The sequence below is a fragment of the Vipera berus genome, assembly GCF_964194415.1.
Source record: "Vipera berus genome assembly, chromosome: 9".
NCBI lineage: Eukaryota > Metazoa > Chordata > Lepidosauria > Squamata > Viperidae > Vipera > Vipera berus.
This window is the reverse complement of record NC_138212.1, coordinates 1,156,514-1,183,480: the sequence shown is the minus strand read 5'-3', so window position 1 is coordinate 1,183,480 and position 26,967 is coordinate 1,156,514. Positions and strand designations below refer to the sequence as shown.

The window sequence follows — 26,967 nt, the reverse complement described above, 5'->3', positions numbered from 1 at the left end:
TTACAATCCCCTCCCCTCCCTCTCAGGGTCAGCCAGGAGTAACCCTGCAGGGTGGGCTTCCCGACATTCCTCCCCCAAACTTTTCACCCTCCTCGTCACCCCCTATTCATCACATGCGGGGACCCCCTTTCTCCTGCCCCCAAAGCCCCCCGCCAGCAAGGAGGGGAAGAAGCCGGGATGTTTCCTCGCTAGCAGGGGAGACCAGCATGGGCTGGTTGGCTGGTCAGCCCTGCTCCCCTCCTCCTTCTGGGACCCTTTGCCCCTCCTGGCCCCCTTCAGAACAGGGGTCTCCAAACGTGGCCCCTTTTTAAGATTTTTTAAATCCCCTTTTGTGGACTTCAACGAATCTTAAAATGGCCACATTTGAGGGGGGGGGGCTGCTTTAGTGTGAGAGAAGAAACCCTCTTGACTGTAAAAACTGTAAAACAATTCTGCAATGTTTATGCATCAGAATTCTCTCCCCCCCCCAGCACATTCCAGCTGGGTTTCTTTCCTGTTTACAGCTAGTCTGCTTCAAGACAAAGGCCTGCAGCTGATTTTTCAGTGGGGGAAGATCAGGCTGGGAGTGTGGGGGGGGGGGGGGGCTGACGACACAGGTGCTCCAACTCCCTGGGCTGATGTAGGCAACGGCCTAATTACAGCGCCACCAAGAAGAAAGCCAGACTGAGAAGACAAGCCACTCATACACCAAGAGAGAGCAACCCGTCTCCCTTCTGGCACTGATGGCGTTACCTAGTTGGGCAGTGAAACGTCTGCAAGAAAGCAAAGACCCCTCCCAGTCTTCCTCCTCCTCCTCCTCTCCACACCCCCACCCTCTTCTAGAACTGATGAGGTTGCCTACCCGGGTCATAAAACCTCTATAAGAACACCCAGCTCCGAGAGCCCCAAGGACCCCACAGTCCTCCTCCTCCTCCTCTTCCTCCCTCCTAGCACTGATGATGCGATCTCCTTGGGTCTTAAAACGTCTGAGACGAAGCCCTCAAGCTCAGAGAGCACCAAGGGCCCCACAAGTGACGGACGGAGCAGAAGCCGCTCTTATAAAGATGGCCATTTAATCTGAATACACCCAACATTCCTCTCCATTCACCCCAGCTGACCAGGAGCACCGTCGGTCGCCCGATGGGAACATGATAGCAAGGGACCAGGGCCCGCTGGAGAGACCGTCTTCTCCTCCTTCCCTGCCTGGAGTTTTGCCTCCTTTTCGTGCTGCCGCAGTCGGGCTCCGTTCCCGGGCGGGGGGGGGGGGGCGCTCGGCTGGAGCCTGATCCCGCAGCGGTCCCCTTCCGAGGGCAGAGTACAGGCCCACTCTCACCCCACACAGTCTTGGTCTCAAGAAACGATGCCGCTGTCGGAGGGGACGCCAGGGCAAGTGGCGGCAGGTTGCAGTCCACGATCCGCGTGGAGGTTGGGCCGAAGCCTCTGCCCCTCCTGCTGCGGCCTCCCCAAGGCCCCCTCCTCAGAGGCTGGGGTCCGAGGGGCAGGAAGAGCCGAGAAGTCCGTTCGTGGATGGGGCCAGGGTCACTGCTGCTTGGAGCGAGGCCACAGCCGGCTGGCCAGGGCGCCCAAGAAGAGCTGCTGCTTCTTGTGCTGGCTCAGGTCGGAGAGGCGCTGCTGTTCTTCCTGGGAAGGGGCAAAGACACCGGCCCTGCCGTCACCCTGCCGTGCAGACCCCTCCTCGGCCCACCCAGGGCTCTCGGAAGCCCTGACGGCCCTGTCCCCAGCCAGAGGGGCTAGACCCGTGGACTTCCAACTCCCAGCCTGATACAGGTAGCCCTCGACTTTACCACCATTCGCTTAGTGACCATTCAGTTACAACGGCCCTGGAAAAAATGCCTCATGACCATTTTTCACACTTAGTAGTACTGTCCTCCTACTCCTTGCAGTATCCCCGTTGTCGCGTGATCAAAACCCGGACACTCGGCAACTGGCTTCCGTCCACGAGGGCTGCCCTGTCCGGGGGTCATGGGACGATCCCCTTCTGTGACCCTCCCAGCCGTCTCCCAGCAGACCGAGTGGGTGGGAAAGCCAGATTCACTTAAACGCTGCAGGATTCACTGAAGAACTGCAGCGGTTCAGTTAACAACGGTGTGGGGAAAAAGGTCGCAAGAGGAGAAGCAACTCCCTTAGCAACTGCCTCGGTTAGCAACAGAAATTTTGGGCCGAACTGTGGTTGTAAGCCGAGGACTGCCGGCAGTTCCCTCCCCCCCTCCCTCCCCTCACCTGCTCCAGCTGGGACTGCCTGCGTTTGAAGGCCTCCAGCGGATCTTCCTCCAGGGAGTAGTTTTCCAGCACGGAGCGAACGTCTTCCACTCCGCTCAGGGCGATGGCTGCAGGAGACGAGAACCGCAGGTGAGGCCCAGCCCAAAGCCGGGAAAAGCAATCAAGCCAGCAGCCCGGCTTCCTGCCTCCGAGGAGGCCTGCCTGGCACAAGCTTCCCTCCGTCCCCGCCCTCTGCCCCCGAAACCTGGCCAGACTGGGGCCCTGAGGCTCCCTCCGGATCTTCCGGGAAAAACAGCTGGGAAGGGAGACGCTCAGGGTCTCCTCCCCGCCTGCCGGCTTCCTTGAAACCGAGCCTCTACTTGCTTTTTAAAAAAGTTGTCGTAATATAAAATATAAACGGAAACAGGGAAGGGGAGAGGGTGGAGGGTGGAAGAGAGGTGTTGGTGCAAGGGGAAAGAGAAGGAATCCATTTCCAATAAATACCTGAAATGGTATTGCCTGAAATGCCTGAAATGGTATAAGGTTTCCTGCCTGAGCAGGGGGTTGGACTAGATGACCTCCCAGGTCCCTTCCAACTTTATTATTATTATTAAGATAAAATAGCCACCTCATTTTGCTTTTTGAATTGGCTAACTTGACAGTAAATGCCCGCCATTTCTATAACAACAAACGGCATTAATAAAACCAACGTCCGAAGTTTGTCTTTTGCCCCGGGCTCACTTTTGAGGAAAGCCGAGAGGTCGAAGAGGGTGCGGTCATCGGAGTTCCCATCCCACTTCTTCAGGGCCAGGCCGTTGAAGGGCTGCAGGCGGAAGGCCTCCTTCTTGCAGTCCACCACCACCACCTTGGCCGGGTCCCTGTTCAGGCAGGAGATGTCCTGGGGGAGCAAGGAGACGGGCAGGTGAGACGGCTGTCTGCTTAGGCTCCATCTGTCCATCTCTCTCTCTCCATCCACCCACCCACCCAATGAACCAATCTGTCTTCTGTCCGTCCACCCATCCAGTCAATCAATCCGTTGTCTGTCTGTCTGTCTCTCTGTCCGTTCGTCCGTCCGTCCCACCTTCATCTGTCAACCAACCTTGGTAACTTTAAGGTGGGTGGATTTCAACTCCCAGAATTACCCAGCCAGCAAAACTGATCTCATCTATCTATATCTCTACTTTTAAAACTGCCCATCTCCTTCACTATCAAAGCATAAACAGGGAATACACAATTTAAAGTGTAAAGGCAAGGATAAATTAAAGCGAGTGTGAAAATTGACTAAAAGGCGGGGGGAGGGGGAGTTTTAGGGTGCTAGCCAGCCCCCCGCCGTGAGGGGGGGGCTCTCTGGGGCTCCTCCAGCGCTTGGCAAAGGTCCAGCTGGCTGAGCAAAGAAGGGGAGCCGGAGCGGCCCAAGGACAGTCAAAGGGAGTCCGGCCTTCCATGCTCCCGGCAGGGAAATTCCCACATCCTTCCACAATTTTTCCTCCGACTCGGAGAAAGACTGGACTGCATTTTTCAGGTTGAACCTCCTGGCTGACGGAAGGCCACACCGCGATTGAGGGTCTGGATGCAGCCACCAGGTTAAAAGGACCTTTTCAAAATCCTAGTCTATAACCACTCAGGCCTCAGTCTGAATGGAAAGGCGGCAGTGCGGCATGAGCTTTCAACAATGGAAACTGCCTCAACTGCTCAGAGAAGTGCTCTTAAAGCAGCCACGCAGACTTTTTCGTGTACCAAATACTCCAAAGTCCCATGATCTTAGGGGGAAAAAAAAGATTACGGATTCCTCACAGGGAGAAGTAGTTGGAAATTAGTCATTAAGTAGTTCAACAAACCACTTTTCCCTTTCGTTTTTCCTTTCTGGTTGCCTGGCTGGATTAGAGCAGACTTGCCTTTTCAACCCATCGCTCCGACTTCCAAATCTTTGCTTTCAGTACAAGACAAAGTAATCTGAAGGAACTGGGCAGAAACCTCCCCCCCCCACCCCCACCCGGGTTAAAAATGCCTTCCTTCAATCTATGTTTAAATTGCCCGGCCGCTCATTCCTTTTGTATTATTTATTGTTTTATCATAAGATAAAATCCAAAACAGAAAAACAAACAAAATGAAACAAAAACATACATACATTCAATACTAACGACAAAAAAAAAGAAAAAAAGAAAAAAAATAGCGTACAAAAAAAAGAGAAAAAGGTAAATTTAACATTTAATATGTAGGATCCACTCTGATCCTGGGCGCTGAAAATAAAAACGGAAAGAAACAGCCATTAAAAAGGCCGGCCGGCTTGTTTAAAGAATTCTTTTAAAGACAAGACACTTGAGCATCTGGACTCAAGTGAGTCTTCTCTCTCTTTTTCCATCTTTAACGCAGCAGCAATTTACTGCCAAAGAGTTGGGCTGCTTCTCCCGGGATGAGAAAAGTAACCCCCTCTGCCCCACTTGGCTTACTTGGGGGGGGGGGGAAGAGAATCCAAACAATTAAGACACGGGGAAGGCCCCCCACCAGCAGCAGATGGGAGGTGGCGGGAGGGGGGAGGCCGCGCAGAAGACGGACAGAAGGCAGCCCAGCTAAGCCCTCCTGCCTCTATTGTGGCCGGCCGGCCCAGGGGACCCGCCGGGTGCAGCACGTGGCCTGGGCAGCTGTTATCTCAGACTGCGCCCGCCCGGCGCTCACCCAGACAGGCAACAGGCAGCCGAGTTCGAGGGAAACTCTGGGATGCCAAGAGCGGGCCACAGCAGGGGGAGGAGGGCCCTCAGGGCTTTGGCCCCTGCACTCTTTCTTGGAGGAAGCCCCACTGGACTCCACGGAAGCATTTGGGAGACGGAACACCTCGAGTTCCTAGCCAATCGGTTTGGACGAGTGGTTAAGGTGCCGGGCTAGAAAGTGGGAGATGGCGAGTTCTAATCCTGGTTTAGGCATGAAAGCGGGCTAGGTGACTTTGGGCCAATCGCCGGGAGGCTGGGAGTTCTAGTCCTTAGGCATGAAAGTCTACTGGGTGACTTTGGGCCAATCGCCGGGAGGCTTGGAGCTCTAGTCCTGCCTTAGGCTGGCTGGCAGCTTCATAGGGCTCTCTCCGATGCGACTCTAAAGCCATTACAAAGGATGACTGGGTCCCTCCTACACGGGGCCCCGCGGCCCTCCCAAATCATGCTGCATCCCTACCTTAACATGATGCCCGTCCATGTAGCGAGTGGCGTCTCGGAAGAGCCGGTAGGAGATGAAGCCGTGGGGATCAACGCTGTCAATGAGGGGAAAAGCTGTCTGGGGGAGGAGAAAGAAGGCAGAAGGGAATTACAAGCCCCAAATGATTCTAAAAGAACTTTAAAACATGTCCAGGTGTCATAAGCCGTATCAGCTCGAACCAAAAGAAGCTAAAAGCGGTCTGACTCTGATGCTCCCTGTGCGCTCTCAGGAAACCCCTTCAGAAGCCTGCACAGCCAATCCCTGCTAGCCCGACGTCTGAGATTCTGCAGCTAGGCCTAAGAAAAGCCCAGCCAAGTCCCGTCCTTCTTAGAAAGGATGGATCAGAGTCGCTTGACAGTGAGACGGGCGGCATATAAATTTAACAAAGAAATAAGAATCAATTAAGCCTGGGGGGGGGGCTCAAGCGGGATGTACGGCTGAATAGCTAAGATAATACTTAGAATAACTAAGATATTCTTAGACTATCTAAGGTGTTTGTCAAGCATGGGAAAATCAGGAAGTCCAAGCAGTTCAGATGAATGGAAAGCTTTACTGCACGGTCTCTGTAAGAACCTGAACCACTAACGGTCAAAGCAAACTGGCGGCAGATGAGAGCCAAGGGAAGTCAAGGAAGGCGGGATTTCCGGTCTCTTGTGGGTACAAAGAGACTCGAGGCTTATGACACGCTGGACCCCCCCTCCCTCGGGCTCAGCCTGGTCACCTCCTACACGTAGTCCTTGACTTATAACAGTTCATTTAGTGACCATTCAAACTTACAACGGCACTGAAAAAAGTGACCTAGGACTGTTTTTCATACTTATGACCATTGCAGCATCCTCACGGTCATGGGATTTACATCCGGATGCTTGACGACTCAGTTATGACGGTTGCTGTGTGCCAAGGTCATGCGATCCCCTTCTGGGGAAACCAGATTCACTTAACAACCGTGTTACCGATTTAACAACTGTAGTGATTCACTCAACAACCGTGGCAAGAAAAGTCGTACAATGGGGCAAAACTCACTTCACAAATGTCTCACTTAGCAACAGAAAAGGGTTCAATTGTAGTCGTAAGTTGAGGACTACAGGTATTCCTAGAATACCTAAGAGGTTGTCTTGATTGGCATCCTCATGTGCTTTTTCTCAAGGTGTTAGCAGAGTCCTGGGCCTGCCCGTTTTAGAGCCCAGCTCTGGATGTGGCCTAGCTGGAGCCCATGGGTTGACTCAGTTCCCAGAAGGCAGGGGTGGACACCTGCAGCCTCTTCCCTGAGCAGCTCCTGGCCTTCGGGGTGAAGACTGGGGTGCTGCTTTCTCCCCAAAGACAGGCCCACTCAATTAGTGCAGCAATGGGTGGGATTCAATGGGATGCGAGGTGCAGGGAGGGGGCCATTCATATTCAAACGAGCCGTGGCACGCTCCCTGGGAGAGACCCCACTGCCACCACTCAAGCGTGAGAAAGGAGGAGCGTGGAAGGGGGGGAGAGGGTCAGGGGCTAACCAGCTGTGCTAAGCTGCCCCTCCCTCTCTCCATGGCCTGACATGGTCTAAGGTTATCCCCTGCGGTCACTCTGCATCTGTGTGGCACAAAGTCCAGGCTGGATCACCCTTCCATTCCTTTGCTGGGACATTTATGTCCAATTCCCCCAGCTGGGCACAAATCTCAACTCAAGAACACTGTTTGATGGCCCAGCAGTGGCTGAAACTATAATGGAGTTTTAGCTAAAGCACAGGCCTCCCAACTGGGCAACTTTAAGACTCGGGGACTTCAACTCCCAGAATTCCCCAAAATTCTGGAAGTCTTAAAGTTGCCCAGTTGGGAGGCTCCTGAGCTAACAGTCCTGTTCTTAATTTAAAAATAAATAAGGGACTTTAATTTCAATAGCGGGGACAAGTTCATTCTGCATACTCAAAGCCTCTTTAAAATGGTGGGGGGGCCCCCCGCAGAGGAGCCAAGCACTTGGCTGCCTCCCAAACCGCTTTGCCAGCTGGCAAGGCCCATCCCTGGAGCACTCACCATGCCTGTCTCAGAGGTGAAGATGACGATTTCGTAGAGCGGAGCCAACTGTTGGAAGAGGTTGTCGATGCCCGGCCTTTTTTTGAAGCGCCAGCCGGTCACTAACTGAGGACAAGAGAAAGAGACCTTGAGAGAAAGCTAACACCAGCTAGGCAGGAAGGACAATTATCAACTAATCTCCGTTGGACCTGGCAGATATTCTGGTGGTTTTCTTGCAGATGTTTCATTATCAAGGATAAAATCAGCCCACTGCCTTCTAGCACTGAAGTTGTTACCTAATTTGGTCATGAAACGTCTGCAACAAAACCACCCAGCTCAGAGAGCACCAAGGACCCCACAAGGTGGCAACCAAGTGCCTGTTGTGCCCCCTGGCTCTGAGGGGAATGCGCTGCCCCGATCCCAATTCCTGGAAAGGATACAGACCGACCATTCAGGGTGCAGCAGGACGTCAGTGAGTTCAATAACCAGGGTATAAGGCGGCTGGTAATACGGTTCCTTCAAGGGATCTGGGAGCAACTTAGGGCTGGTGGGCTCCATGATCATCTGGAAAAGAGGCAGGAGGCCATCAGAAGAAGCCAAGTTGCCGAACGGGTTTGGGGTGGGGGTGTAGAGTGGGAAGGAGGGAAGCTATGTGGTTAGGACCAAGGGGGGGAGGGTAATTCACCTGGATTGGACAGGAGACCAGAAAGCTTTAAAGCCAAATAGGATATAATTTCATTTTGGTGCATTTTTTCATTTGGGAGAATTGTGAAAAGATTCTAAAAACGGTACTGTCCAATCTTGGCCACTTTAAGACTTGTGGACTTCAACTCCCAGAATTCCCTAGCCAGTATGCGCTGGCCAGGGAATTCTGGGAGTTGAAGTCCACAAGTCTTAAAGTGGCCGAGTTTGGAGGCCCCTGTTCCAAAACTTCCCTAAAAGAGATGAAACAGGACACTCACCTGACTATAATCCTTGAAATACTTGTATGACCTTCGCAGCTGTTGAATAATCACCACATCTGTAAGCCAAATGAAAGAAAGCATGTCGCAGAACCAGCAAAGCCTCTTGCCCTTTGCTGATAGAACCCAGGTCCCAGACCCTGTCATTCTGGAGATTAGAAGTCTAAAGATGACTTGACAGGCACCCCATCCGATATGTCTTTTGCTCCTGGGTGCTGGCTGGCATGGACAACCGAAACCGGTCCCGATCCCGATTCAAAAATTCCCTCAACTGCAGTCGAGGCTGCACGAAATCCATTCCAACCCTCAAACACCAGCAGTACAATTTCCAATTTTTAAGCAGGTATTTTTCTGGGCAGGGAAGGTGGAAATGGATGCATTTAAAGTTACTTCAAACCATCAAACTTCAGTCTCAATTGGAATAAAAACACAGCTGGTCCTCGGCTTACACGACTGTTCGTTTTAGTGGCCGTTCGAAGTTACCAGTTCTAAAATTTAAGACCACATCCCCACAACCATGTGATCAAAATTCAGGAGCTTGGCAACCAATATACATTTACAATGGTTGTAGCATCCCAGGGTTGTGTGATCACCATTTGTGACCATCCCAGGGTCTTCTGACAAGCCACTGCGGGAAGCCAGGCTCGTTTAACGACTGCCTGGTTCACTAAAGTGCAGTGATTCGCTTAGCAACCATGGGGAAAAGGTCATAAAATCAGGAGTGGCTCACTTAACACCGGCCTTGCTTAGCAAAGGAAATAATGCTCCCAACTGTAGTCATAAATCAAGGACTACCTGCAAAACGTCAAGAGCAAAATTAAAAAAAAAGTACATTTGGGTGCAATTGTAGTTCCTGAGCTGCATGCGGCATCTTGATGAGCAATTCTTAGCCAAAGCTGCAGCTTCAACCTGGTCCGTCCCCCCCCCGCAAACCATCTGATGTTGCTGGAACATATGTGGGGCTGCAGTGCCCCCCCCCAAACATACTAGGGATCCTTCGAGGACCAGCTTGCTTAAGCAGAGGTCAGGCCGGGGAGGAAAGAGCGTGTGAGCAACACTGCAGCCTCCCCACCAGCCCCGTTAACTATCCCTCCGAGATTGCAGCTTTCCCATTTTAGCCGCCAGGGTTATTCAAACAGAAGCTCCAAGTTAATCAATCAAAGGCAGGCCTGTTGAATGGGGTGTAATTTGGGGCGCATTGTTATGGTAATGGGAGCAGAGCAGCTGGGCTGGAGGGAGGAGGATGGGCAGGCGGGCATTCCTGTCAACTGGAGGGGCCATGGTGGAATCCCGGGAAGAGGTGCCCCGTCGCCCCCCCTCCCCAAATAGTGGGCTGCAGCAGGCAGAAATGACATTGATGTGAATCACACAGAATAGAGCTGGGACCTTGGAGGTCTTCTAGTCCAACCCTCTGCTGAAGCAGGAGACCCTAGACCCATTCCAGAAAAGTGGCTGTCCAGCCTCTTCTTAAAAGCCTCCAGGGATGGAGCACCCACAAGTTCTGGTGGCCAGCTGTTCCACTGGTTAACTGAACTCATTGCTGGGAAGTTTCTCCTTAATTCCAGGTTGCTTCTCTCCTTGATTCATTTCCATCCGTTGCTTCTTGTCCTGCCTTCAGCTGCTTTGGAGAACAGGCTGGCCCCCCTCTTCTTTGTGGCAGCCCCTCAAATACTGGAATACTGCTATCATGTCCCCCCTATTTCTTCTTTTCTTTAGACTAGCCAAACCCAAATCCTGCAACTCTCCTTCATATGTTTTAGTCTCAAACAGCCACCTGTCTGAAATGGCATAGGGTCTCCTGCTTGAGCAGGGGGTTAGACTAGAAGACCTCCAGCTCCATTCTGACTAAATTTGACTTTTGCAGGAAATGCTAAATAACCTCTCAGCTTGGGTAAGGGATTCCTTTATTCTTCCCTGCAAGCTGTCGTAAATTAAACAATCCAGGAAGGAAAAGAGAGCAGTGCCAGATTTGGTTAAGCAAACCGGGGTTCCCTGCCACGTGTGCAGTTTTTTCCACCAAGGAGCGATGAGTGAGCTGAAAATCTGGAAGGAAGGGGGCAGAAGGAGGGAATTTACGGTGGGGGGAACAATGAGGCTACGCCTTTTAATCCTGTCAGCACATATGCCTGGATGAAAGGAGCCGGGGAAGGCACCCTTTTGCGCCTGCCCCAAAGCAGCTCCCCCGCCCACCCCAGCACCCCCCCTTCCCACACCATCCGAAGCGTCCCACCACAATCTGCTTTGGGGGAGCTGCGAGCAGGATCCATCTGGCCCTCTGCCGCACGTGGCCACGGCTGGCCCCCTCCTCCTGTTCCATTCCCAAAGCTCAGAATGCAAAGACTCTCCCTCAGATTTTGCAGCAGACCCCACGTTGCGGGGCGGAGAAGTTGGAGTTCTCCGTGCAGCATCCTGGTTACAAAGCGGGCATGCTGCAGTTCGGAAAAGAGCCATTCCCCTTAAACTATTAGTATAATTACAAGAAGACGTGATGAATAGAAGCTTAGCAAAGAGAGATCTGATCTAGAGCCAAGGAGAAATGTCCGGACTGAGAGAACAATTAAACAGTGGAACGGCCTGCCTTCGAAGCTGGGGGTGTTCCATCATCGGGAGGTTTTCAAGAAGAGACTGGGCAACCCTTTGACTGGGATGGAATAGGGCTCCTGCCTTGAGCAGGGGGCTGGATTAGAAGACCCCCGAGGTCCCCTCCAGCTCTACAATTCTATAACTCAACTTGGATACCGCTCACTCCAACCAACTCTGAAGACGATCAACGAGAGCTGTGCCATTTGTGAGCAGTGTTAAGAGAGCTTGGCAATGCTCAACCTTGGGGCTTTTTAGACGGCTGGACCCCTTACCTAAGGGGTCACCGGATTCACCTATCTTATAAAGCAGGGCTCCCCCAGCTTGGCAACTTTAAGACTTGTGGACTTCAACTCCCATGGCTGGCTCAGGAATTCTGGGAGTTGAAGTCCACCAGCCCTCAAGTTGCCCAGTTGGGAGAACCTTGTTTTAAAGCAAAGCGAAGACCGATGTCCGGGGCTCAGAACAACCCCGTTCAAGCCAAGCCACGGCAGAATCCCCAGAGACTATACAACACGGGTAAAAGAAGCCTCAGCAGCCGCCCAAATAAGCCCCCAGGAAGATGTCAACCTCCAAAACCGGCTTCCCTCATCAGCAGGACATCTGGAGTGCCAGTGACATGCTTTGGCCACCCTGGGGATGCCGTGCCCTGGCCCTATCCGAAGTCTTCTTCCTTCTTCCCCTTTATCTGAACACAGGCAGGGAGGGGGAGGGAGAGTGTGTGTGGGGGGGAGAGCCTGGATGGTCTGAGGAATGGAGCAGGGAGCTTTGCTTCTCGTCCTGCCCACTGACAAGGGAGCCGCTGCTTTGGAGGCAGCCCCCAAGAGAGAAAGCGATTGCAAGGGGAAAGCGATTCTGGTTATTTCTGCATAACGCACTAAAGGAAATTTCACTTTTTGAAAAGGTGACTAGGGGCCGAGGGCAGCAGGTCATAGCTGCAGCCACCCAGCTTGTGGTTCAAAGAGCTTAGTCCCTTTACAGAGTAGTTCCCGGCGCAACTCAGCTAGGAGCTTAGATACGGAAGCACATCGATTAGCTGAAAGCAATTTTTTGTTTTGCTCTCAGGAAATGCAGTAGGATGCTTGGAAATAAATTAGACAATTGTGAATAATACGCAGTAAACGCTCCAGTTGTGTTTTCCTTGGAGAACGGTGGCAACTCCAGATTTACTTCTGCAATGACTTCGCTGCTGTTTTTGATCCTCAACTCAACCTGTTGATCGGAGCCCATCCAGGAAAATTTCAAAACCCCGGTCTACTCTACTTACCATTATCAAATTCATCAGGAATCTACAAAAAGAAGAGAGAAAACAACATGTTCGTAGAGATTCTCAATCATCCAGGTCATAGTTGTCTCAAAGATTCTTTTCAAAGAACCTTTGAGAGAGAACTGACTTTATTTTCATTCCAAGGGTACATTGCATATCCCAAAATGGGAGCCGGGAGGGGGGGGACAACAAAACAGACACCCAGATGTCTACCTGTTCATTTGTATCCCGCCTGCACTCTTACAAATAAGGAGGTGAACATATCTAACACTCCTTCCTCCTCCTTTTTCTCCACCACAACCACGTAAGGTGGGCTGGGCTGAGAGCGAGCAACTGGCCCAAAGCCACCCAGCTGGCTTCTGTGACTAAGGTGGAACTAGAATTCACCGTCTCCTGGGGATTGGCCCAGAGTCACCCAGCTGGCTTTCATGTGAGACTAGAACTCAGTTTCTCCCGCTTTCTAGCCTCGTGCCTTTGGCACTAGACCAAACTGGCTCTACAGCTGCCTTCTCCAACCCGTGTGGCGCCTCCAGATGTGCTCATTGCCAGAATTACTCGCAGCCCTCGTCACACCCTGAGGGAACTCAGCTGGGGAAGGCTGGCTTGGCGTTGTGGTGCTCGGGGTTCAGCGAGGGAGGCCTGTGGCTGCTGTGATTCATTTTCTTCCTTGTGTATTTACAAGACCGTCCCGGAGGCAGCAGCGGGCTGCCACCCCTAGTTCAGAGTGGTCAGGCAAACGGGTCAGCGGAAGACCGGCCAGGTCAAAACAGATGGCAGGAAGGAAGATGAGATGTGAGGAACGTGGTTAATTTGGGGATAGTTTTATTCCCATGACCAGAGTGCCATTCCAGAAGCAGGAACTTTAATTTAAAAAACCCACAAAAAATCCAGGATATGATGGGAGACTCAGACACTGAGTGGAAAACAATGCCTTGGTGTAACGTACACAGGAATTCACAAGACGAGAGAGGATCATTTTGGTTTGTTCTCCGGGACTCTTTGCAAAGAGATGGAAGACGAATGTATGAATGCATAAAACACAGATACACCATAAAGAGAGGAAATAAAATTTTAAGGCAGGGGTGGCTGGCTGGGGAATTCTGGAGGCTGACGTCCACACTATTGGGATTGTCAGTTGAGGACCACCTGCACTAAACGTTCTGTGTAAAAGGAAATAAGCTTGTCCGGGTGAGTCCTGACCTTTCCCAGGCACAGGGAGCTCCTGAGCAACCCAACCGACCCCTGAGCAAGCGGGGGAGGCCTGGCACAGACTGGGTTCGTGGCTCAGAGTCGTCGCAATCTGCCCAAGGGACAACGAGCATGAGCAGAGTTCGGCAAGCTGCACTGGGGAAGGAAGGGGAACAAGGACGTTTCCAGGCAGGGCCAAGAAGCCTCAGCCATCTTCTCTGAGACGTCAGCAACTCCTTTTGCACCTTAAAAAAATACTTGCGTGTTTGCACAAGCAATGAGTTTTGGTGCACCAGCCAAATGGCCCTCACACCTCCGAATCGGGCAGCTGTGGAGCCCTTCTGCCTTTCCAGCCAGCCTGCCGAGATCATGCAAGACCCTCAGCCCTAGACAGGGCAATTGCAAGCCCCTCACCCACCAAGTCAAAGCAGCTTTACTAGGGAAGGGGTGGGGAACCTTGGCTCTTTTAGGACTTGTGGACTTCCTGAGCCAGCCCTGCCGAGGGGAAAGAGAGAGGTCGCCATGCTGGCTCAGGAATTCTGGGAGTTGAAGTCCACGAGTCCTAAAAGAGCCAAGGTTCCCCACCCCTGTTCTAGGGTAATGCTCTCTCTAGGAGCCTCCTTCAATATACAATGTAGTCCTTGACTTACAACCCCAATAGAGCCCAAAATTTCCATCGTTGAGGCATTTGTTAAGTGAGTTTTGCCCCATTTTACGACGTTTCTCGCCACAGTTGTTAAGTGAATCACTGCAGTTGTTAGGTTAGTAATCCAGTTGTTAAGTGAATCTGGCTTCCCCCATTGACTTTGTGGGTCAGAAGATTGCCAATGGAATCACCTGACACACACACACACACACACACCGGGATGCTGTGACCGTCATCAATATGAGCCCGTTGCCAATGTCCGAATTTTCATCAATGTGACCTTGGAGATGCTGCGAAGGTCGTAAGTGTGAAAAATGGTTCTAAGTCATTTTTTTCGGTAACATTGTAACTTTGTCACTAAACAAACTGTGGTAAGTTGAGGACTATCTGTACTAATTTCATCAGCCTGGAGACAAAGACTTCTTCTTCCCAGCCGGCCTTAAGCTGAAGGCTGATTTAGGGTTCAGATTACGACAAGGCTAAAAACCTAAAGAGGCGATTTAGATTTCTTACCATCAGAGCCCATAAATGGTTAATGGCAGCTACTTGGCCAGCCGCAAAATCAGTCGCCGCACAATATAAAACTAAAAATGGCCAAATAAAAACAAGCAAGCAACAGCCACCATAATAAACAGATGATGTCATTCCATTCTTCCCAAACAATTCAAGTTTTAAAAGGCTTGCGGAAAGCCAGCAGCAGGTAGCCAATCTTGTTTTTGCAGGGTGGGCGTGGACCCCCTCTGAGGATCAGCACCTGCAAGCTTCAGCCCCACCAAAGTGGGGGACCAAAAGCAGCTTCCAGAGCAGGGCTCCCCAACCTTGGCAACTTTACGTCTTGTGGACTTCCAACTCCCAGAATTCCCCAGCCAGCGCATGCTGGCTGGGGAATTCTGGGAGTCTAAGTCCCCAAGACATAAAGTTGCTAAGCTTGGAGACCCCTCCCCAAGAGGAATGAAGAAGTGAGAGAGCAGGAAGAAGAGACAGAAGATTATAATTTTAAAAATAGGCAGCCCTTTTTATAACCGTCTGGATCCCCCGTTTCTCTTACTGAGTTCAAACACCGCAACGGCTTCCCACGTTCTCACCCTAACCCACAACAACTGCTTCATTTCCTCTACTATTTTACAACCTTCTGCGCCACAATTTGATTCCGATTCAAAGGAGGCGAGAACAGAAGGGGGGGGGGTTGGGTTGCTAAGCAGCACTGCTTGAGTACAATTTTAATCCGCCCACATCCAACTCGGATGGCGCTGCATTTCAGGTTGCGAAGTTGGTTATCTTTGGGTCAAAAAAACCCCAACTCTAATCTTCTGAGCCGGCTCTCTGCCCAGGACCAGGAAGACCTAGTGGCCAATGCAGCCTTTCAACTCTGCCCGTTTTGAGAGCACCAGCTGTTTGAGCCCCAAAGAGCCACCCATACAAAGTGACAATAGGCCTTAATAGACCTTAAAAACAACAATGGCCGTCCCCCCCACGCACCCCATCTGATCGTGCATGAGTGCGTGAACACACAGCCGTCCTGCCCGGACAGCACGAAGTTCATTCTTTTCAGCTACAGGTGCAGAAGGAAAGCAGCTGTTGGCTTAAACTGCAAAATCCTTTCAAGATCTCCTGATCGGCTCAGAAAATCCTCCGCTCAAAGCCCGGCAGGGCTAGGAACAATCCCGTGGCGGATAACTTCACAAAAAGAGAGGGCGATGATTGCAATGTTCTCGGGGTCTCCTTTCCCAAATACTCCTGGCCCGAAGGCCGCGTGAAACAGAGGTAACCCCTGGCTGAGGCACACAAGCCAGTTCATCAGCCGTGGTTTTGTTTTACTTCTCTGGCCACCAAATTTGGGATTATGTAAAGTGAGGCGGAAGGAAGAGACGGAGGCTGAGAGTGTAAAATGCCTCAGTAAAACCCAAGGGCTGATATGCTTTGTTCCAGGCAACAGAGCCTCAACTTGACAGGGCAGGAAACTGAGGCTGACAACGGAGAATGGGCAGCTGCCTGGGCTCCCTTCCCCTCCTGCCCTCCATAACCAAATCCAGCCACCCCTGCCAGATTTACCCAGTTGGATTCATCTGCAAACTTGTTAACTGGAGTAAATGTCGGGTTGCTACAGAGAGGCCGTCCCGAGAGAAAGCGGGGCACATGATTTGGTGACAGTGCAAGATTCCCAATTTCTCTGCTGGTCGAAAGCCAGAAAGACTTACAAAAGAGGTATACAGGCCGTCCTTGACTTATGACCATTTGTTTAGTGACCAATGGCACTGAAAAGAGAGACTCGGGACCGTTTTTCACGCTTACGACCGTGGCAGCATCCCCACGGCCACGCGAACTGGGATGCGGGATCAGTGCAGGAACACTGGAGCACAGCCGACAAGGAATTCCATGTAGCTGAGTAGTAGTAGTAGTAGTAGTAGTAGTAGTAGTAGTAGTAGTAGTAGCAGCATGTTAACGGAAAAGATGGCTCCCTTCCCTGCCAGCACTTAGCCCTGCAAGCAACGGCACTGCCTGTCCTCACTGCCCTCCCATCGGGCACACGGGAGCCAAGTGGACAAAATGATTTTCACGGGTGTGGTGGACTGGGAAGCCCAGAGGGGCCTGGCTGAATTCGAGAGCAGAGGTGGCCGTGGGTAAGGCGAGGACCCCTCTAACTCCGCTTGGCAGATCTGCTTGGATTTCAAGGGAGTGGGATTCTCTGCTCGCTACCAACATTTCAATCAGAATTTTGAAGCTCAACAGCACCACCTGGAGAGAAAGGCCTAGGCCAGGGGTAGGCAACCCTGGTTTTTTATGACTTGTGGACTTCAACTCCCAGAATTCCCGAGCCTTAAAAGAGCCAAGGTTGCCTAGGACATCTACACAGCTTAAACACTGCAGTCCTCCTCCAGAGGTCCATGCCTGGTAAACAAAACAGACTCTTGAGCCCGGGAGTCTCTAAGATGGCTAGAAAGGACTGCATTGCAACTGTTGCTAAGTCGTGTCCAACTCTTTGCAAACCATGGACCACAGCAGACCAGGTCCCCCTGTTCCTCCCCCGTCTCCCTGAGTCTGCCCAGATTCACATTCATTGTGTTGATGACACCATCTAACCATCTCCTCCGCTGCCTTCTCCTTTCGCCTCCCATCTTTCCCAACATCTGGGGCTTCTCCAAGGAGTCTTCTCATTGGGTGGCCAAAGTATCTGAGCTTCAGCGTCAGCATCTGTACTTCCAAAGGACGGTCAGGGTTGACTTCCCTTTGGATTGACTGATGGGATCTACTTGCAGTCCAAGGGACTCCCGAGTCTTCTCCAATAAGAAAGGACACGAAGTCCCAAAACGCCAACCCCAAATAAAAGAGTCAGGAACACACCACCGAGGTCCCTGCACAACACAATATCAAGGAGTTCTCCCCAAATCTCCAAGAAGCAGAAGGTCCTTCTGGATTTTCCCAGCTGTGACTTCTTTCCCAGGGCGGCCTGGGCCGAAGCAGCTTTTCAGAAATTGCCAACTTTTGTTTCTAAGACCGAGGTTGGAAGATCAGTGCAAATGGGAAGAGTGAGAAAGGAAATTTGTAATAAAAAAAGATCAAGAAGCCTCTTTGGGCAAATCCACACTTCTCAGGACACGGAAGCCAAAGGAAAGTGTGGGAAAGGATGAGAGATCAAAGCCTGAGGCTGTTTTACAACCACTTAGGCCGAGATGGGCCTAGACGGGACAGGTCCCCCTGCACCCAGGCGATGCCATGCGACTTGCAGGGAGCTGCGAAGTGTGCCAGCCAGCCGGGGTCTTCGGGCCAGGCACATCTGCCATCACGCTGCCTCACTGTGGCCATTTGCATGAATGCGACAGGCAGCCTAAAAAGGGCCATTAGCAAAACCAAAGGCGTCTTATTATAGCCCCAGAACAGGACACAAAGGGGCAGGCGGGGAGAGGCACGGAGCTACTTCAAAGCAAGGCCATTTGTAAGAATTCAAGACATCCTGTCCCTGGGGTTGCCCCACCCCCCAAAAGAGGAGCTCCTCTTTGAGACAAATTTATACACATCAAGCTTATACTATTTGAGATAACCTACCACTGGAAAGGAATATACTACACCCTCTTCTGTAAGAGAGGAACTTGCTTACTCTAGCCAACACTGTGGAGTAATTATTGCATTTTGATAAGATAATTCAAGGTGAATTGATCTGTCTGACCATACAACTATTAATTATCCAAGATATAACAAGGACACAGAAGCTGAAAAATATAGGTTTCACAAGGAAGTTATGACACAGTTCTCCCTGCTAAAAACTTGATTTTTAAAGCTGGGGGGGGGGGGGGGAAGTCCACTTAAAAGCCAAACATTTGTGACTGTGTATTGTTACTGGGATGGGCCACCACAAGGCGAGGCACCAGGCGAGAAAGCAGGAGAAAGTAAGGTCAAGTCCTGCCTTGGCCACGAAAGCTGGCTGGGCGATTTTGTGCCAATCACTAGGAGACGGTGAGTTCTAGTCCTACCTCAGCCATGAAGATGGCTAGGTGACCGTCCCTCGCTCTCAGTCATCAACTCACCTCTCAGGCTGGTTGTGGTGGGGAAAATAATAAAGGCAGGATTCAAATAAGTAAATAAAATGAACTTCCCTTTGCCTGCAAAGAGTTAAGTCAGGGGCTGTGTGCTCCAACTTGCTTCCTCCTCAGAGACTTCTCGGACAGTCGCCAATTGTGCCGGAATTGTGCTTGTTAGTGCAAACAATCCAAAGCAGATGGCATGTGCCAGCCATAAGCTGACCCAAAGCCCATAACGGTGAGAAGAAATGAAACGAAGGCCCAGGAGCATGAAAGGAACGTGTTCGGGTTTGGATGACTGATGGGGGCTGGGGGAGGAGAGGAGAGTCATCCACCCAGGGTGATTTAGGAAGCCCTCTCTTCCTCTGGGATACTGCAGTCGAATGCCCTCACCTCCCAGGATAATTCAGGTTGTTGTTTACAACAAGGTGAAGAACGGCAGCTTCTAACATCAAAGCTGCCAGTATAGAATAAAGGCAATCAGGAAATCAGGGCCTTAAAAGAGGTGTTGGGGATAGTAGGTGGGTGTATTTTAAGTCGGGCTGTTCAAAATGCCTCAGGGATGTGTAAAGCCACTAGCAATTCACACCTTGTTTCCTCAAGGGCACTTGGGACTTGTGCTACAGATCAAAGGAATCCTCCCTTATCCGCGTGGCTTGCAATTCACACCAAGGGCACCGCCCAGCATCTCTTGAGCAAATCAGCAATTTAAAAAAGACCGGTCAGGTAAGTGTGCCGGCTGCAGAATCCCAATGCTGTCATCTCAAACAAAATGTAGAAAGCGCCAACTTGGGGAAATAAACAGGGAAGGCTGATCACAAATTTAAAATGCAGAAACACCCATGCAACTGCAGAAGATGCCTGCATTTCCCAGCTCAACAATACCTTTTATAACAAAAATGATGCTTACGGATTTAGGCTGCAATGTTTTGTACGCAATTGTTGCTGAGGGGGTGAGGAGGAAACATGCTGAATTCTAGTGTGGCATTATGTTCTGTGAGTAGTTCAATGATGTCGATAATAAACTAGACCGGATCAAGTGGAAGACCGAAAGGGTAATGCATACAAAGCCCACCCCCCAGTCCTGCATTGATGCCAGGATCAGACCACAGACTGTGCTACAGAGTCACTACTGACCTAAGGTTTTGTTAGATTAAAAAAAATAATTTAATAATGTGGAATGTACAAGCACACTACAAACTTTAAGCGCAGCCCTTTCTGTCTAAGGTGCTGAGCAAAAAGGCTAAGGATTTTTCTTCTCTGAAATTCACCGATGAAGGAACAAGCCCCAATTTTGGACAAAATGCTGGAAGCCTGAAAGAAGCTTTCTCAAGCAAATACAGCCTCATTAGCAATTGTGTAGAGCAGCCCCTTCCCCCCTAGTTCCTCCGCCCAGAACAACAGGTACATCAAGCACCCATCAGCCAGGACCCTTTTCACACATCCCTGGCAACATGTGCCTGTTGTAATCAGGACCACAAAACATCTGTGGGAACTTGGCTTCGGGCTTTTCCCCATGGCCTGCCCTAGGCTGAGGGCTGAGTCATTGTGTCACAGGAAATCGCCACCCAAATATTGTCTCGGTGGCACAAAAGGGATTTGGGAAGCTGGGCTGGATTACATTTTGTACTGAGTGAAAGGGAAGCAGTTTTCTACATTCCAAGTTATGACTGGCTATTCTGCAAGTTGCACATATTTTGTTCAGAATCTGGATGAGAAACAGAGCATCCCTAGAGACATTGTGTAAAAAGAGGCACTGAGTATTTGTTAGCGGGGGGGGGGGGAGTAAAAACTACAAAAACGAGGAACAAATCATAACACGCTGTTCAGAAAAGTGTAAGAAGAGCAGTTTGGTTAAGGTACCAGGCTACAAAGTGGGAGACTGTGAGTTCGAGTCCTGCCTTAGGTATGAAATCCAGGTGGGTGACTTTGGGCCTGTCAGTCTCTCAGCCCAACCTACCTCACAGGGTTCTTGTTGTGAGGAAAACAGGAGGAGCAAGGTGTATTGGATATCTTCACTGCCTTGAGTCATTTGCAAAAATAATAAAGGGGGGATAGAAATAAACAAAATAAAAATAAGAAAAAAAGAATACCGGTAGCCATTTTCCTTTTACGACAATGTATTAAACAAAGAAAAGCAAATCACAGGTTGTCCTCAACTTACAAACACGACACTGGCACCAGAATTTCCAGCGCTAAGCAAGACGTCGTTAAGCGAGCCACCCCCGATTTTAAGGTCTTTTTTTGCCACTGTTAAGCAAATCGCAGCATATGTTCAGCGAATTGGGCTTTCCCCATTGACTTCGCTTGCTGGAAGCTGGCTGGGAAGGCTGTGACCTTGGGACGCGGCCACCCGTGTGACTCTACGCTGGTGGACATGTGCCTGAATTCTGACCGTGTGGCCACGGGGCTGCTGCAGCGGTTATTCCTCTGCACCAGTCGCTTTTCCCAGTGCCGTTGTGACTTTGAATAGCTGCTAAACAAATGGTTGCAAGTCAAAACTGGGACGTGGAAAACTAGCAACCACACAACTGCCTTCTTTCCTTTTGCGACTGTGAAGTCCTGCTAGGACCGCAGAGGGGGCAGATTTGATGCCGGGACTTTGAGCAGGTTACTTTTGGAGCTCAGCAATTTCTGCCACCTCACTGCACAAGGCCAGAGCTAGAATGCTGGATGTCAAAATGGAATAAATAGGCTCAAATCTAATCAAGGTCTCCTGGTGAACTTGAAAAGGCCTTTCAAGGCTGCTGCCATTATAAGGACAAACGACCACAATGAAAAAGCAGGCGATTGCTATCTTGGAAGCTTGCATACAACGGAGGTTTTTTTCTACAGCAAGGGTATCCAACCTTGGCAATTTTTAAGACTTGTGGACTTCAACTCCCAGAATTCCCCAGCCGGAGTTGAAGTCCACAAGTCTTAAAACTGCCAAGCTCGGACACCCCTGCTCCACAGGGATATCTATCCCTTGTGATATAAATCATCGCTGAAGACATATTTCATCGCCTGCTTTTCCTACCCAGTTTTTACCAACACTAAATATATTTGGAGCTCAAATTAATCTTTTCTGTGCTTCTGATAAAACGGGCTACAACATCTGACTTTGGACTGCCCGACATCTTTCTTTTGAACACCGAATGACCCCTAGTGGCAGGCACCTCGTTAACAAGAGAATTCTTTTAGATCGGGGATCCCCAACCCCCGGTCTGTGGAGCAGTACCGGGCTGCCGTGGGATGCAGGCAGCACACAAAACCACACACTCTCCGATCCGTGGAAAAATCTCTCTCCACGGAACGGGTCCCTGGTGCCCAAAAGATTGGGGACCTCTGTTTTAGATAACAAAGCAACCTACCTTCGCACCGTTTTCATCCACTGAATTACGGCCTGCGGCAAAAAAAAGAGAGTGGGTGAGTGAGTGAGAAAGAAGTTGAAAAGGTCATTTGGTAAAATTGGGGTCATACTGAAAGCTGGGTCACAGTTGGTAGGACCATCTCCCTGATCTTGAAAGCTTAAACAATTAATCTGATTAACTGATTCAGGTTAGTCCTTGAGTGTGACCTCACCACGAAATCTCAGGTTAGACTGGGAAGTGAAAAGATGTGCTAGAAAGGGGAAAAAGAGCATTTCCACAAGCAAACAATACTGTATAGCCTGCGGTTACATGTCAATTCTTTCCCTGTTGCTCTACAGATAGTCCTTGGCTTATGACCACAACTGAGCCCAAAATTTCCGCTGCTAAGCAAGGCAGTTAAGTGAGTTTTGCCCCATTTTACAACTTTTTTGACACAGTTCTTAAGTGAATCACACTGCAGCTAAGTGAATCATGAAACCAGCTGGGAAGGTTAGAAATGGTGATCACATGACTCTGGGACACAGCAGCTGTCATAAATATGAGCCAATTGCCAAGCACCCCAATTTTGATTGCGTAAACAGGGATGCTGCAATGGTTGTAAGTGTGCAAAACAAGATAAACTTTACTGTCATTTTTTACTGTGGGCACACATCAAAAATGAAATTTAGTTGCCTGCTCTCAAAGTGAAACACATACATGACACAAACCTAAAACATACTATATACAACATATATATAGACCACACCCCTACATATACATAATAAAATATTAAATACTGTCCATCTTGAATATATAACGGAAGGAGGAAGCCTGAGAGTTCACAAGATTAATGCTGTATGGAATGAAAATATGGCTGAATCTGGATGTTCTGCTACGGATACCACGGAGCCCCCTCCTCCCAGAAGGTAACAAGGAAAACACGTTGTGAAGAGGATGAGTGGTGTCCCAGATAATCTTACGGACGTAAGTCACTTTTTTCAGTGCTGTAACTTTGTACAGTCGCTACATGAATGGTTGCTAAGTCGAAGACTACCTGTATTAGAAGGAGCCAATGAAAAATTACCATTCCTCAAAGCGAGGGCAGGGAATTGACAGCTCACCAAATGATGCTCAGCTACTAGGATCTCAGGCAGCAAGGCCAAGACCAAGGGATGCTGGGAGGAGTACATGCAGTCCTCGACTTACAAGAATTCATTCAGTGACAGTTTGAAATTACAACAGCACTGAAAAGGTGACTTATGACTGTTTCTCACACTTGTGACCATTGCAGCATCCCTATGGACATGTGATCCAAATTCAGACGCTTGGCAACAGACTCATATTTATGACAATGAGTCATAGTCCCAGGGCCACATGATCCCCTTTTGCGGTCTTCTGACTAGCATGGTCAATGGGGAAACCAGATTCACTTAAGAACCATGTTACTAACTTAACAACTACAGTGATTCACCTAACAATTATTTAATTTAATTTAATTTATTAATATTTCTATACCGCCCTTCTCCCGAAGGACTCAGGGCAGTGAACAGGGCAAGAATAAAAAACACAGAATTACAAAAGTTAAAAAATGATTAAATACATGCCCACTAAAAAACAATTAATACATAGTAAAACCCCAATAAAATACAATAAAAACCCCACCAATCCCCCATCAGGCCAGGCCGGCTTGTTCGAACAAGTATGTTTTTAGATCGCGGCGAAAGGAGCGAAGATCGGGCGCCGTCCGGAGCTCAACCAGTAACTGATTCCATAGTTCCGGGGCGCCCACAGAGAAGGATCTCCCCCTGGGGGCCACCAATCGACATTCTCTGACCGGAGGCACCCTGAGGAGGCCCTCTCTGTGGGAACGCACAGGGCGGAGGGGAGTAGACGCCGGCCGCAGGTGCTCCCTCAGGTACTCCTTATGGCAACAAAGATTGTAAAATGGGGCAAAGCTCACTTAACAAATGTCTCACTTAGCAACAGAAATTTTGGGAACATTATGGTCATAAGTTGAGGACTACCGGTAGTTTAACAATTGCTGGAAGACTTCCTGGGACAGATTACGATCAGGCTCAGGCTGAAATTTACTATCAGTTAAATTTTCAGCTATTAGGAACATGGTTTTTATCTTGTCACCTCATCAACAATGAGAAATACGGAGCCATTTAATAGCCTGGGGAGACCTGCGTATGAATCTTGAGGATCCCACCTCATCATGCCTCCTAACAGTAACTGAACTAGATTTAGGATAGGGAAATAAAATTACACACAATTTTTCCCATCAATCAATCTTCTGGGCTGATCAAAGACTCGCTAATGCCAACAAAGAGGACACAGCCAGTATCTTAAAGACCTGAAGCAATCATCTTGGCAACAAAATATTCAACTCTTCACCTTCAGAGCACTGGAATGTATATTTTGATTTCAAACTATAGCCACAGAACAGAAACCTCCCTTAACACAAACACTGGAACTTAAAGATATTATCCAGAGGCCTGGCCACCGGGTACAACTGTAACAATTCAGATTGTTGCAATGATCATAAGCCAGGGAAGGGAGCTTCAATATGATGCACTGACTGGCGGGCATACCATGAAATCACAGATTGAAAGCTGACTTACCAAAGATGTAGATAATTGCTACGCCATTGCCAGCTCCGAGAAGACCTATTATCTGCAACAATCTCTTGGTATAGGCAGGGTTCTGCTTTTTCGTCTTCTCTTGTTCATCGGAGCCTTTCCCATCTTCTTCTCCCGTTGACTGGAGAGAGAGAGAGAGAGAAAGCTGAAAGGAGGTAGGGCACAACCGCAGAAAGCATATACTGGTAGTCCTCCACTTACGACCACAATTAAGCCCAACTTTTTCGGTGGTGAGACAGTTGAGTTTTGCCCCATTTTACAATCTTTCTTGTCACACCTGTTAAGGGAATCCCTGCAGTAGTTAAGTTAGTAACATGGCTGTTAAGTGAATATGGCTTTCCTTTATATATATATATATATATATATATATATATATATATATATATATATATATATATATATATATATATATATAAAGGTAAAGGTTCCCCCGCACATGCATGCTAGTCGTTTCCGACTCTAGGGGCCGGTGCTCATCTCCGTTTCAAAGCCGAAGAGCCAGCGCTTGTCCGAGGACGTCTCCGTGGTCATGTGGCCGGCATGACTAGACGCCAAAGGCGCACGGAACACTGTTACCTTCCCACCGTAGTGGTCCCTATTTTTCTACTTGCATTTTTACGTGCTTTCGAACTGCTAGGTTGGCAGAAGCTGGGACGAGTAACAGGCGCTCACTCTGTTACGCGGCACTCGGGATTCGACCCGCCAAACTGCCGACCTTCCGATCGACAAGCTCAGCATCCTAACCCACTGAGCCACCGCGTCCCTTATATATATATATATATATATATATATATATATATATATATATATATATATATATATATAGTTTTCTTTCTTTTTTTGTATATATATTTTATTAGAAATTTTTAACATAACACAAATCATTCAGTAATTTGTAATCAGTATGTTGTCTGGATAACATTTATAAGACAGTCCTTAACAATTAATTTCTATGATCTATATTCCATATGTTAATTTCATTTGATTTCCCCTTTCCCCAAAGTATCTTTCTTTGCAAAACATTAAAGGTAAAGGTAAAGTTTCCCCCGCACATGCGTGCTAGTCGTTTCCGACTCTAGGGGCCGGTGCTCATCTCCGTTTCAAAGCCGAAGAGCCAGCGCTTGTCCGAGGACATCTCCGTGGTCATGTGGCCGGCATGACTAGACGCCAAAGGCGCACGGAACGCTGTTACCTTCCCACCGGAGTGGTCCCTATTTTTCTACTTGCATTTTTACGTGCTTTCGAACTGCTAGGTTGGCAAAAGCTGGGACGAGTAACAGGCGCTCACTCTGTTACGCGGCACTCGGGATTCGACCCGCCAAACTGCCGACCTTCTGATCGACAAGCTCAGCGTCCTAACCCACTGAGCCACCGCGTCCCTTGCAAAACATTAGATTAAGACAATTCTCACTATTTTAATTAACAACAATTAAGTATATAGTTTCAATAATCCTATTTGTCATTTTAGTTGCCTTATCGTAAATCCTGTTGACTTGGCTTGTCAGGCAGTCGCAAAAGGTGATCCCGTGATGTCATGATCCCTGCAACCATCATAAATATGAATCAGTTGCCAAATGTCTAAATTTTGATCCTGCGATCACCATTTTTCACATTTGTGACCACTCTGCAACGGTCGTGTGAAAAACGGTCATGTCATCCTTTTTCAGCGCAGGTGTAAAGTGAATCTGGCTTCCCCACTGTCTTTGCTTGTCAGAAGTCGCAAAAGGGAGCACCAGAGCCCAGGACCCTGCGACGGTCATAAACATGAACCAGGTGCGAAAGGTGCGAGCTTTGATCACATGACCGCAGGGATGCTGCAACGGCAGTATGAAAGGTGGTGATGTCACTTTTTTCACTGCCCTTGCAGCTTCGAACGGTCACTAAAGGAACGGGTGTAAGTCGAGGACTACCTGTATTTTTTTAGGACGTCGACTCTGATGCTCATTTATGCCCCCCCCCGTCTCTGTGCTCCCCCTAAGGTTGGTGGGCGTCTGGTCCCCGGGCTGTCCCTTCTGGCTTGCCCTAACCTACTGCTAATACTCCGAACTTCCAGCAGGCGAGGCCCCAGGCCCCAACCCGGCCTCCGCGGCCCCTGGAACCCGACCCCCGCAGGAAGCTCCGTGATGGCCCAACAACCGCCACGGGCCCTGCTCGGGGGGGTCGTTGTGGCCCCCGATGGTCTGGCCTCGCCGGCCCTCACCTTCTGTTGCTGTTGCCGCTGGGCCACCTCCCTCAGGACGGCTCCGGTCAGCCCCTGTCCGGCCGCGCTGGCCGGAGGAGGGACGCCCGGCGGAGCCCCCGAGCTCCATGTCCGGCCGGGCGGCGCCCAGGCGCCGCCCCGCTTCCACCGCCGGCAGCAGGAGCCGCCGCAGCCCCTTAGCGCCCGCAGCCCGCCCGTCAGCGCCGCCTCAGACAGGACACGAGCGGCCGCCACCACCGCGGCCATCTTTGCTCGGG

At 49.9% G+C, this 26,967-nt stretch overlaps 1 protein-coding gene across 1 annotated transcript; it reads right to left on the bottom strand.

Annotated features, from left to right (window-relative positions):
- Positions 1-1,035: 1,035 nt before the first annotated feature.
- Positions 1,036-26,967, bottom strand: TIMM50 (translocase of inner mitochondrial membrane 50). The gene is made up of 11 exons (XM_081335138.1): positions 26,711-26,967; positions 24,493-24,631; positions 21,890-21,921; positions 12,186-12,207; positions 8,339-8,397; positions 7,821-7,940; positions 7,398-7,502; positions 5,365-5,463; positions 2,941-3,097; positions 2,221-2,327; positions 1,036-1,620 (listed from the first exon to the last, which is right to left on the bottom strand). The coding sequence occupies exons 1-11, from the start codon at positions 26,954-26,956 to the stop codon at positions 1,519-1,521; spliced, it is 1,188 nt and encodes a 395-aa protein (XP_081191264.1). The 5' UTR covers positions 26,957-26,967; the 3' UTR covers positions 1,036-1,518.